This window comes from Capra hircus, chromosome 15, assembly GCF_001704415.2.
Source record: "Capra hircus breed San Clemente chromosome 15, ASM170441v1, whole genome shotgun sequence".
NCBI lineage: Eukaryota > Metazoa > Chordata > Mammalia > Artiodactyla > Bovidae > Capra > Capra hircus.
The window spans coordinates 46916201-46928935 of record NC_030822.1 but is presented as its reverse complement, the minus strand read 5'-3'; the positions used below and the strand labels follow the sequence as shown (position 1 = coordinate 46928935).

The 12735-nt window shown below is 42.4% G+C and overlaps 1 protein-coding gene across 1 annotated transcript; it reads left to right on the top strand.

Moving 5' to 3' along the window:
* On the top strand, positions 5918 to 8725 carry RPS13 (ribosomal protein S13). The gene is made up of 6 exons (XM_018059608.1): positions 5918 to 6042; positions 6189 to 6237; positions 6421 to 6499; positions 7450 to 7619; positions 7937 to 8037; positions 8648 to 8725. The coding sequence occupies exons 1-6, from the start codon at positions 6020 to 6022 to the stop codon at positions 8679 to 8681; spliced, it is 456 nt and encodes a 151-aa protein (XP_017915097.1). The 5' UTR covers positions 5918 to 6019; the 3' UTR covers positions 8682 to 8725.

Below are 12735 nucleotides of genomic sequence, written 5' to 3'. Positions count from 1 at the left end.
GAGTGGACACCTTTTTATATTTTTCTCTTTAGGATTCTTAAATATATGGATCAGTAGCTTTCTTCAGTTCTGAATAATTTATTTTGAAATCTTTTCCAATTCACTACTTCTCTCTTCAACTGTTTAACCCTCGTCCATTGAGATTTTAATTTTGGTTATTATATTTTTCACATCTGTTTGGGTTTCTTTTTGTTTTAATCACAAACCAAAAGACAAAGGACTTCCAGGATCAATGAGGAAAGAGTAATATTTTTTTTTTTCAACAAACGGTGTGAACAACTAGATAACCATGTGCAAAAAAATAAGGTAGGACTCTTGGAACATAAAATTTAATTCAGAGTGGATCAGAAACTTAAACATATCTGAAGTTAAAAATCCTAGAAGAAAACACAGGTGTACATCTTTGTAGCCTAGAATTAGACAGGTTTTCTTAAAGTATGTCACAAAAAAGGACAGGCAACAAAAGAAAAACAGATAAATTTGGTTTCATCAAAATTAAATACCTATATGCATAATAAAGTAAAAGGACAACTCACAGAATGGGAGAGAATATTCACAGATCATGTATCTTACAAGGACCTGGCATCTTGAATACATAAAGCACTCTTAAAATTCAAGAGAAAGCAAAGAATTTTTGAATAGACATTTCTTTGGCCAAATATCACAGGAAGAGATGCTCCAGTCAGTTGGGCTTCCCTGGTGGCTCAGATGGTAAAGTATCCGCCTGCAATGTAGGAGGCCCGGGTTCGATCCCTGGGTTGGGAAGATCCCCTGGAGAAGGGAATGGGAACCCACTCCAGTATTCTTGTCTGGGAAATTCCATGAACAGAGGAGCCTGGCGGGCTATAGTCCATGGGGTTGCAAAGAGTCAGACATGACTGAGTAACTGACTTTCACTTCATCTCAGTCTCTAGGGAAATACAAAACAGGCATGTGAAAAAATGTTCAACATCACTAATAGTTCAGTTCAGTTGAGTCCGACTCTGCAACCTCACGAACCGCAGCATGCCAGGCCTCCCTGTCCATCAGTAACTCCCGGAGTCCACCCAAACTCATGTCCATTGATTCGGTGATGCCATCCAACTGTCTCATCCTCTGTTGTCCCCTATTCTCACCCTCAATCTTTTCCAGCACCAGGGTCTTTTCAAATGAGTCAGCTCTTTACATGAGGTGGCCTAAGTATTGGAGTTTCAGCTTAAACATCAGTCCTTCCAATGAACACCCAGGACTGATCTCCTTTAGGATGGACTGGTTGGATCTCCTTGCAGTCCAAGGGACTCTCAAGAGTCTGCTCACAGTTCAAAAGCACCAATTCTTCGGCTCTCAGCTTTCTTCACAGTCCAACTCTCACATCCATACATGACTACTGGAAAAACTATAGCCTTGACTAGATGGACATTTGTTGACAAAGTAATGTCTGGTTTTTAATATGCTGTCTAGGCTGGTCACCACTTTCCTTCCAAGGAGCAAGTATCTTTTAATTTATGGCTGCAATCACCATCTGCAGTGATTTTGGAGCCCACCCAAATAAAGTCAGCCACTGTTTCCACTGTTTTCCCCATCTTTGCCATGAAGTGATGGGACCAGAAGCCATGATTTTAGTTTTCTGAATGTTGAGCTTTAAACCAACTTTTTCACTCTCCTCTTTTCCTTTCATCAAGAGGCTCTTTAGTTCTTCTTCACTTTCTGCCGGTTATTGATGTTTCTCCTGGCAGTCTTGATTCCAGCTTGTGCTTCTTCCAGCCCAGCATTTCTCGTGATGTACTCTGCATATAAGTTAAATAAGCAGGGTGACAATATACAGCTTTGATGTAATCCTTTTCCTATTTGGAACCAGTCTTTTCCATGTCTAGTTCTAACTGTTGCTTCCTGACCTGCATACAGGTTTCTCAGGAGGCAGGTCAGGTGGTCTGGTATTCCCATCTCTCTCAGAATTTTCCACAGTTTATTGTGGTCCACACAGTCAAAGGCTTTGGCATAGTCAATAAAGCAGAAAGAGATGTTTTTCTGGAACTGTTTTGATGATCCAGTGGATGTTGGCAATTTGATCTCTGGTTCTGCTGCCTTTTCTAAAACCAGCTTGAACATCTGGAAGTTCACGGTTCACACACTGCTGAAGCCTGGCTTGGAGAATTTTGAGCATTACTTTAATAGCGTGTGAGATGAGTGCAATTGTGTGGTAGTTTGAGCATTCTTTGGCATTGCCTTTCTTTGGGATTGGAATGAAAACTGACTAATAAATAGAGAAATGGAAATCAAAACTACACTGAGGTTATCACCTCACACTGGTCAGAATCAGTTCAGTTCAGTCGCTCAGTTGGGTCCAACTCTTTGTGACCCCATGAATCGTAGCTCGCCAGTCCTCCCTGTCCATCACCAACTCCCGGAGTTTACCCAAACTCATGTCCATCGAGTCAGCGATGCCATCCAGCCGTCTCATCCTCTGTCATTACCTTCTCCTGCCCCAAATCCCTCCCAGAATCAGAGTCTTCCAGTGAGTCAACTCTTCACATCAGGTGGCCAAAGTATTGGAGTTTCAGCTTTAGCATCAGTCCTTCCAGTGAACACCCAGGACTGATCTCCTTTAGGATGGACTGGTTGGATCTCCTTGCAGTCCAAAGGATTCTCAAGAGTCTTCTCCACACCACAGTTCAAAAGCATCAATTCTTCGGCACTCAGCTTTCTTCACAGTCCAACTCTCACATCCATACATGACCACTGGAAAAACCATATCCTTGACTAGACGGACCTTTGTTGGCAAAGTAATGTCTCTGCTTTTTAATACAGCCATCATGAAAAGCCTACAAATAAATGCTGGAGAGGATATGGAGAAAAGGGATCCTTCCTACACTGTTAATGGGAATGTAAATTTTTGCAGCCATTACAAAAAACAGTATGGAGTTTCCTTAAACTAAAAAAAAAAATCACCATATGATCCAGCAGCCCCACCCCCGGGCATATATCCAGAGAAGACAAAGGTTTTAATTTGAAAAGTACATGAACCCTAACGTTCACTGTTGTTCAGTCTCTAAGTCACGTCCAACTCTTTGAGACCGCGTGGACTGCAGCATGCCAGGTTTCCCTGCTCTTCACTATCTCACGGAGTTCGCTCAAACTCATGTTCATTGAATTGGTGATGCCATCCAATCATCTTGTTCTCTGTCACCAACTTCTCCTCCTGCCCTCAATCTTTCCCAGTATCAAGGTCTTTTCCAATGAGTCCATTCTTCTCATCAGGTGACCTAAGTCCCAGAGCTTCAGCTTCAGCATCAGTGCTTTCTATGAATATTCATCATTGATTTCCTTTTGGATGGACTGGTTTGACCTCCTTGCAGTCCAAGGGACTCTCAAGATTCTTCTGCAGTACCACAATCAAAAAGCATCAGTTCTTCACCACAATTAAAGAAGCTCAGCCTTCTTAATGGTCCCACTCTCGTATCTGTCCAGGACTACTGGAAAAACTATAGCTTTGACTATATGAATCTTTGCCAGCAAAGTGATGTCTTTACTTTTCAATACACTGTCAAGGTTTGTCAGAGCTTTTCTTCCAAGGAGCAAGCGTCTTTTAAATTACCTGGCTGCAGCCACTGTTTGCAGTGATTTTGGAGCCCAAGAAAATAAAATCTGTCACTGTTTCCACTGTTTCCCTATCTATTTGCCATGAAGTGATAGAACTGGATGCCATGATCTTAGTTTTTTAATGTTGAGTTTTAAGCCAGCTTTTTCACTCTCCTTTTTCACTCTAGTTCCTCCTAGCTTTCTGCACTAGAGTGGTGTTATCTGCATATATGAGGTTATTGATATATCTCCAGGCAATCATTCATTCAGCCCTGCATTTCACATGATAAACTCTGCATATAAGTTAAATAAACAGTGACAATATACACCCTTGATGTATTCCTTTCCCAATTTTGAACCAGTCCATTGTTAACGTCCAGTTCTAACTGTTGCTTCTTGACCTGCATACAGGTTTCTCAAGAGACAGGTAAGGTGGTCTGGTATTCCCATCTCTTTAAGAATTTTCCTGTTGTGATCCACACAGTCAAAAACTTTAGCATAGTCAATGAAGCAGAAGTAAATGTTTTTCTGGAATTCCTTTGCTTTTTCTATGATCCAACGGAAGTTGGGATGTTGGCAATTTGATCTCTGGTTCCTCTGCCTTTTCTAAATCCAGCTTGTACATCTGAAAGGTCTCAGTTCCTGTACTGCTAATGCCTAGCTTGAAATATTTTGAGCATTACCTTGCTAGCACATGCAATGAGCACAATTGTATGGTAGTTTGAACATTCTTTGGCATTGCCTTTTTTTGGGATTGGAATGAAAACTGACCTTTTCCAGAGTGGTACTATTTACAGTAGTCAAGACATGGACACAACCTAAGTGTCCATCAACAGATGAATGGATAAAGAAGATGCTGTGTACATCCTAGCTCAGTTGTGTTCCACCTTGCAATCCAGTGGACTATAGCCTGCCAGATTCCTCTCTACATGGAAGTCTCCAGGCAAGAATACTGGAGTGGGTAGTCATTCTCTTCTCCAAGGGGTCTTCCTAACCCCGGGATCGAACTCATGTCTCCCACATTGCAGGCTGAATCTTTTTACCGCTTGAGCCACCAGGGAAGCCCCAGTGTGTATTACTCAGCCATTAAAAGAATGAAATAATGACATTTCAGCAACAGGAATGGACCTAAAGATTATAGACAGATAAATACTACATTACTTTGCCAACAAAGGTCTGTCTAGTCAAAGCTATGGTTTTTCCAGTAGTCATGTATGGATGTGAGAGTTGCACTGAAGAACTGTGGTGTTGGAGAAGACTCTTGAGAGTCCCTTGGATCAGTCCTGAACATTCATTGGGTGGACTGATGCTGAAGCTGAAGCTTCAATAATTTAGCCACCTGATGTGAAGAACAGACTCATTTGAAAAGACCCAGATGCTGGGAAAGATTGAAGGCGGGAGAAGGGGCTGACAGAGGTTGAGATAGTTGGACGGCATCACCAACTCAATGGACGTGAGCTCGAATAAATTCCCAGAGATGGTGACGGACAGAGAAGCCTGGTGTGCTCCAGTCCTTGGGGTCGCAAAGATTCTGACACGACTGAGCGACTGAATTGATTTATATATGGAATCTAAAAAATAGTACAAAGGAACTTACTTACAAAACTAACATATATAAAACAAACTTTGGTTACCAACAGGGAAAGCAGAGGACGGATTATGTACGAGTTTTTTTAAAAATGTAAAATGACTGTGAAATGACAGAGGTCAGGACCAGACAGCTTGTAGTCGTGCACCTCTCCCCTGAAAGATTACAACTAGAGATAAGAAATGTTACCAGTTGGCTACAGGCAGCCCTTATTATCATGCTATTGTAAGCTTTTTTTTTTAAATTTTGGCTATGCTCTGCAGGCTTGGTGGATCTTGGTTCCCTGACCAGGTATCCAACTGAGGCCTTAGGCAGTGAGGGCAAGTATCATAACCACTAGCCGGCCAGGGAATTCCCCCTTCTGAATATTTTAAGGGCAGGGACATACTTGAGGTAACTAGAGTGAAGACAAGCCTGGGCGCAGCTGACTGGATGAGCAATAGTGTATGGATGAACTCTGCCGCCCAAACTCGCTGGTCACGGGACGCAGATAACCACTTTGCCCAAGGCCGGGGAACCCCTGAAGCTCTATGTGCTCCCAGCGCACTCCCAGTCCAGCAGCAAAATCCACAGTATCCTGGGTAAGCAGTGTCTCCAGAGACTCAACTGGATTCAACTGCCCAAACCGGAGGCGGATCCTTTTTTCCGCTCCGGCCTAGTGCCCTCTCAAACACCGATGCCTGCCGGGAAGTGTAGTCCACGTCCAAGTGCATTCTGGGACATGTAGTCACGTAGACGCCGGGAACCGCGCAGCGAAGCTCCGCCTCCTGCAGGAGCGGAAGCCAGGACGTGTGAGGTCACTTCCTGCGTGGAGGGTGGCTTCCTGCGGCTTTCCCACCCTTTCTCTCCTTTTGCTACCACACCGCCGCCATCATGGGTCGCATGCACGCTCCCGGGTGAGCTAGGGTTTATGAGCGGGTTGCAAGGCTGAGTCTAGAGGTGGAGGGAAAGGAAGGAGCGTAGGCAGCGGGTCGAGGGGATAAGGTTTGGGGTTGCTGTGGCTGGGCTCCCTTCCTCACCCCGGTACGGCTTTTCTCTCCAGGAAGGGCCTGTCCCAGTCGGCTCTGCCCTACCGCCGCAGCGTCCCCACCGTAAGTACCGTGCGGGTACCGAGGAGAGGCCGGGAGGCTGTGGGGTGGGGGGGGTTGCCATCAGTTCCTCGGAGGATGGGGACCACGTGTGCATGAGCGCAGTTTTGAGGGTGGAGAGGGCCGCTGCGCTTCGGTTCCATCCCGGATTTCTCGTCTTAAGGCCGCTTTCTCTCCCGCGAACAGTGGCTGAAGCTCACTTCTGACGACGTGAAGGAGCAGATCTACAAACTGGCCAAGAAGGGCCTGACTCCCTCACAGATCGGTGAGTGAGTCTGTTTAATGTAGCCTTTTCAGCCTGACCTCGTGTAACGTGCTGAAAACAGTGGGGCTAAATGTCTCACATGTGGTTTGAAAATTTTTTGCTCGTTTTCCTGACTTTACCGTTGACTGAGGCCTAGCCCTCCTTTGCTAAACTCTCAAGCTCTTATTTGGGAGACGGTAAAATAATTAAAATGCGCTCCAAAGTTTAATGAGTATTTTCTTTGGGCTGGGCACTCTCTTAGGTGCGTGGTTATAAGCTCTTTCCATTTTATGACATGAGTTAATTCTGACAACCATAGTTTCAAATAAACAGTAGACGTTTTCCTGAAGTTGGGGGAACTGAGGCACGTTGCAGCTATATAAACAAGCCTCAGAACACAGCTGTTAGTGGAGAAGCTGGAACTGGCTACTCTGAGTGCTCATTGCTTTTTTCACAGGTGTGGGTTGAACCTCAGCTGTGTGTGACTTTGTGCAAATGGCTTCATTCTGCAAATGTTTGCCAGCTGTGTGATCCCGGATCCTGAGAATACAGACATTGTAAAAAAGCACCATAGCCTTCTGTTGAGTGTATGGTCTAGTGGAGATGTTATACATAATCAGAGGTGTGTGTATATATAGAGAGAGGAAGAGACTGTCGGGTAGTCAGATGGTGCTGTTTTGACGACTCCTTGATTTTTTGGTGGCCTGTGATCTAGCAATAGCAAGCTCACTATGATGATGGTCTTCCAACATTCGCAGTTTCCACCAGAAAGGGTTTCCTTAGTGTTGGGTAAACCTTCCTTGGATGTCTGAGTGAGCTTCGCTTGTGCATTCTGTCCTTGGTGTCTGATGTATAAAAAGTAAGCTGTGTTTTACAGATGGGAAACTTGGAAAGTGACATGATCTCAGTCTTAACATCACATGCTCCAGTTTGTATGTATGGTGTGGGAATTTATATTACTCCCTTTCCAGGTGTGATCCTGAGAGACTCTCATGGTGTTGCACAAGTACGTTTTGTGACAGGCAACAAAATCTTGAGAATTCTTAAGTCCAAAGGACTTGCTCCTGATCTCCCTGAGGATCTCTATCATTTAATTAAGAAAGCTGTTGCTGTTCGAAAGCATCTTGAGAGGAACAGAAAGGTAAGAGGATGAATTTGTACTAAATTCATATCAGTAAAATATAGTGCCTATGATTTGAATTATCCAAGGGGCACAAACAAATCACAGTGTTTGCTTTGAAATAAAAGTTTCACCAGAAGAGATTTCAGGGGTGGGGGTGGGGGTTAATTCCCTAAATTCCCTTAAGGACCTAATCTAGCCACACAAACCCTAGGCTCTGGTTCTGTTAACAACACTAAGCAATTTTTCATTAAAGTGCATGGTGTCTATACAGTCTTCTGTTAAAATGATGTTTAGTTTTAAGTGGTTTTCCTGAATTCTGTCAATTTTATTTTTAGGATAAAGATGCTAAATTCCGTCTGATTCTGATTGAGAGCCGTATTCACCGGTTGGCTCGATACTACAAGACCAAACGAGTCCTACCCCCCAATTGGAAATAGTAAGTTATCAACCCTTTTTGTTGACAAAAATAGGAGTTGGCCAAGTATTAAATAGAGTAGTAATTATAGTAAAAGGACTGATCGTAAATGTTTTAGATTGAGCCTATATGGTCTTTCCGTTCTTAATTATAGCAAGAAAACAGTCATAGACAGGTAGAGCGGTTGTGTGTTGTTGATACAAAGGGTGGTACCTCTGTAGACTTGTATAGAGCACAAACATGCTCTTTAAATCACTTTCAGATTGTGGGTAAAATTTAAGTTCTTCTGCTCCCAGGTGCTTATATTGTTTTAATTTTTGAATAGACAGCTCACTATGATTAATATCCTAGCATTCACAGTTACCACCAGAAAAGTTTTTCCTCATGCTGGCCAGTTCTTGGAGGCCTAAGTGACCATCTTCATATTATGGTTGATGCCAGTGAACTGATTTCAGGAACTGATCTGTTTGGTGCATTTTATATATTAGAGATTTATTTTAACTGTTAGGAAATAGCTGTTTTCAGAGATTGTGTGAATACGGAGGACTTTTTTTTTTAAACAGATTATGTATAAATATAGAGGACTATTTACTAACCCAGCTCTCCCCCCCCACCTTTTTTTTTCTTTCAGCGAGTCATCCACAGCCTCTGCCCTGGTTGCATAAATGTGTGTATTGTACTAAAGCAATAAAATCATTGTTTAACAGAACCATGTTTTGTCACTTTTTTTTTGGTCCAAAAATTTGTCTGTTTGTGTATTTATCTCTTTAATGTGGACATACGTTCCAGCATTAGAATTGTGTGATTCCACAGGGAGCAATGAGATAGCATCTATCCATCGCATCCCTTCACTGCTCAACTAGTTGAGCAGCTTGTAACTTCACTGTGATTGGTGGGTACTGGAAGAAACTAGGAAGTGGTAACATCATTTTGACAAACATCTCTAAGTAATTTGGATACATTTGATGTAGATCTTTCATGTTATCTACAGTGTAGTATCAAAAATAGACATGAAAGTGTCTCTGGAGGGGAGGGCATCTCTAGTATGGAGGGACCTTGGAAGTAGTAATATTTGATCCCAGTCTTATGGGTGATGCTCAAACATACGAAGGGCTTCAGGGAACAGGAAGAACCATGAGATGAGCTCAGCTCCATGAAGCTGGCAACTTTTGGATGGGTTATGATAAAAATTACTTAGTTGGGTGTTGTCAGAATATTTAATTCTTAAAACATAGTGAGAGTCGCTCAGTCATGTCTGTCTCTTTGCAACACCATGGACCATAGTCCATGGAATTCTCCAGGCCAGAATACTGGAGTGGGTAGCCTTTCCCTTCTCCAAGGGATCTTCACAACCTGGGGATCAAATCCAGATCTTCCACATTGCAGGCAGATTCTTTACCAGCTGAACCACAAGGGAAGCCCTTTGAGTCCGAAAATTCAAGCCATATGTATGTACCACTTTTTGGGTGTTTTATCACTTGAATAAATGTTTAATCCCTTAAGCTTTAACCAAAGTAGTAATCAAAATTGTGTTCAAAATCACATGGTCATGCAAAGCCCTTTGTTTTTAAGAGACTAGTATCATAAGTAGCATTGATGTCTTGTGGGATGCTGGGCTCGGGGGGTAGAGATACCCACTTCGCCTTGTTCTTCAGAACACTGCACGTACTTGCCTACCAGCTCTGTTGGTTGCAAACTGACTCAGCCCCACATCCTAGTGGGGAGAATAGAGGAATCACAAATAGGGGGAAACGTGTGGAAATTCTACTCAATTCTTTTTAAATTTATTTTTAATTGAAGGATAAATGCTTTACAGTATCGTGTTGGTTTCTGCCAAACCCAATTCAAGCCCTACTGTTAGATGTAATTTTCTAATCCCTGTGCTGCTGTGTTTATGTCTTAAAAGTGGCTAACTGTCATAAACCAAGAAATAACGTAAGGCAAGCTTTTCCAAGAGTAACAGCAAGGTTAGCAGCAAGATCTTTGCGAACTCTAGGTAAGGTAGGCAAAGTTGGGTATTGATGGCTCTGGGCTAAAAACTGGTGGTATGTGGAGCATTTGATGTATCAAAGCATCTCTAGGTTTTCTTTTAATTACATGAAGTATTTACATATTTATGACTTTGCCATCAAGCCAGCAGTTTAAGGACTGTTCATAGGAAATAGATGGGGAAAGAGTGGAAACAGTGTCAGACTTCATTTTGGGGGGCTCCAAAATCACTGCAGATGGTGACTGCAGCCATGAAATTAAAAGACGCTTACTCCTTGGAAGGAAAGTTATGACCAACCTAGATAGCATATTCAAAAGCAGAGACATTTCTTTGACAGGAAAGGTCCGTCTAGTCAAGGCTATGGTTTTTCCAGTAGTCATATATGGATGTGAGTTGGACTGTGAAGAAAGCTGAGCGCCGAAGAATTGATGCTTTTGAACTGTGGTGTTGGAGAAGACTCTTGAGAGTCCCTTGGACTGCAAGGAGATCAGTCCTGGGTGTTCATTGGAAGGACTGATGCTAAAGCTGAAACTCCAGTACTTTGGCCACCTCATGTGAAGAGTTGACTCATTGGAAAAGACTGATGCTGGGAGGGCTTGGGGGCAGGAGGAGAAGGGGACGATAGAGGATGAGATGGCTGGATAGCATCACCGACTCAATGGACATGGGTTTGGGTGAACTCCGGGAGTTGGTGATGGACAGGGAGGCCTGGCGTGCTGCAATTCATGGGGTTGCAAAGAGACACAACTGAATGACTGAACTGAACTGTGTTGGGAGGTATTTTAATTCCTTCAAAATAATGTAAAAAACCACCTGCAGTCTTTTTGACTGGGCAGAAAGTTCAAATTTGGCTTTCAGAAACAGTCCTGCTACTTGTGGCCATGTGGTTTGGGAGGTCCAATTTCATGAATCTTATGAAAAGTTACTGTGAGGATCACATGAGTTTTTAATAAGTGGCAGTCATGCAGGGCTTCTCTTGATGGCTCAGATGGTAAAGAATCCACCTGCTATGCAGGACACCTGGTTTCCATCCCTAGGTCGTGAAGATCCCCTGGAGAAGGGTATGGCAACCCACTCCAGTATTCTTGCCTAGAGAATCTCCATGGACACAGGAGCCTAGTGGTCTACAGTCCATGGGGTCACAGAGTCAGACACAGCTGAGCAACTAAGCAGTTAAGTCATGCAGAGAAAACCCTAAGTCTCTCCAAATCACTGCGTGTTATTGAAACACTTTGCACATGGACATCGCATCATGCTGCAAATATCATCCCATAATCTTTTTACTTGTTCTGTCTTGGTTGTGGGTTCTTATTCCATAGAAGATGTTATGTACTCTAATTTGCCTTGTAGTTACCTTGAGATACTCCCAGATGTTACTCTTTTCTGTTACAAATATTTCCCCCAATTTATTCTCTGCCTTTTGATTTGTGTTTATGGTAGTTTTGCTATAGAAGCTTTAAGATAGACTGTCTCTGACGTTTTCCCCTAATGATCGTTTTGTTTTTTAAGTGGGCTAGTCTGTTTAAATATGTTTTTTTTTTTTCTGTTTCACCCTTCTGTTAAATACAGTATTGTCTGTCTTCATCTGTCTTCCTGACTTAGACATTTGTTCTTTCTTTTCAAAGGTTCCCATATGCTTTTCCTTTGTAGTATCTATTTTGACAGAGTTGGAATCAGCATATGGATATAACTCCAGATCTACCCATACATGAGCTCCTAGGATTTTAAGGTTTCCTGCAACAACTGTTCTCTTCATTTAAAAATCGTCTTTTTTCAAGTGATAGATGTTGATCTTATTTTTTAGCTGAAGTTATCCATATATCTGGTTTTAAAAGTCTTATACCATTTTATTGGACTTCACTATAAACAGCCCTTCCACTTTGCAGTATAATGCCTAGGACAACCCCTTTCAGTTTTCCTGACATGTAATGCGCTGTCTGATTTCTAAACATTGTTTTTAAAAATTGAGGTGAAATTGACATCATAAAATACATCATTTAAAAGTGAACAGTTGGGTGGCACCTAGTACATTCTGCAACCATCACCCTTACCTAGTTCTGAAACATTTTCATCATCCCAAAATCACTATACTCAAAAAGCACTCTTTACTCTCTCCCTGCAGCTCCTGGCAACCACCAGTCTGCTCTCTGTTCATAAGGGTTTACCTATTCTGGATATTTCCTATAAATGGAATCATACAATGTATGACCTGTAATGTCTAGTTTTCACTTAGTATGGTATTTTTGGAGCTCATTCACATTGCAGCATGTTATCTAGGTTATTAATTTTATGGCTGAATAATATCCCACTGAATAATAAGGTATGTATATACCATAATTTGTTTATGTGTTCATCAGATGATAGATATTTGGATTGCTTCCACCTTTTGGCTATTTCAAGTAGTGCTGTTATGAACATTCATGTACATGTACTTGTTTTCAATTCTTTTGGATATACATGGAATTGCTGTAACATTTTTCTTTATTTTTGGTGTTAGTTGCGACATGTGGGATCTAGTTCCTGGCGAGGGGTTGACCCTGCCTTGCCGCATTGGAAGTGCAGAGGCTTAGCCAATGGACCACTAGGGAAGTCCCAGTCACATTCTTATACTATGATTTCTTTTCCTTTCTTTTTCTTTTTTCGTGGCCATGCCACATTGCTTGTAGGATCTCAGTTCCCTGACAAAGGACTGAACCTAGACCTCAATAGCAAAAGCCCAGAATCCTTAT

Coding starts and splice junctions, on each gene's coding strand:
- RPS13 (XM_018059608.1), top strand. CDS start 6,020: ATGGGTCGCATGCACGCTCCCGG. Junction 6,500..7,449: donor CCTGACTCCCTCACAGATCG/GTGAGTGAGTCT, acceptor CTCCCTTTCCAG/GTGTGATCCTGAGAGACTCT. Junction 7,620..7,936: donor ATCTTGAGAGGAACAGAAAG/GTAAGAGGATGA, acceptor TTTTATTTTTAG/GATAAAGATGCTAAATTCCG.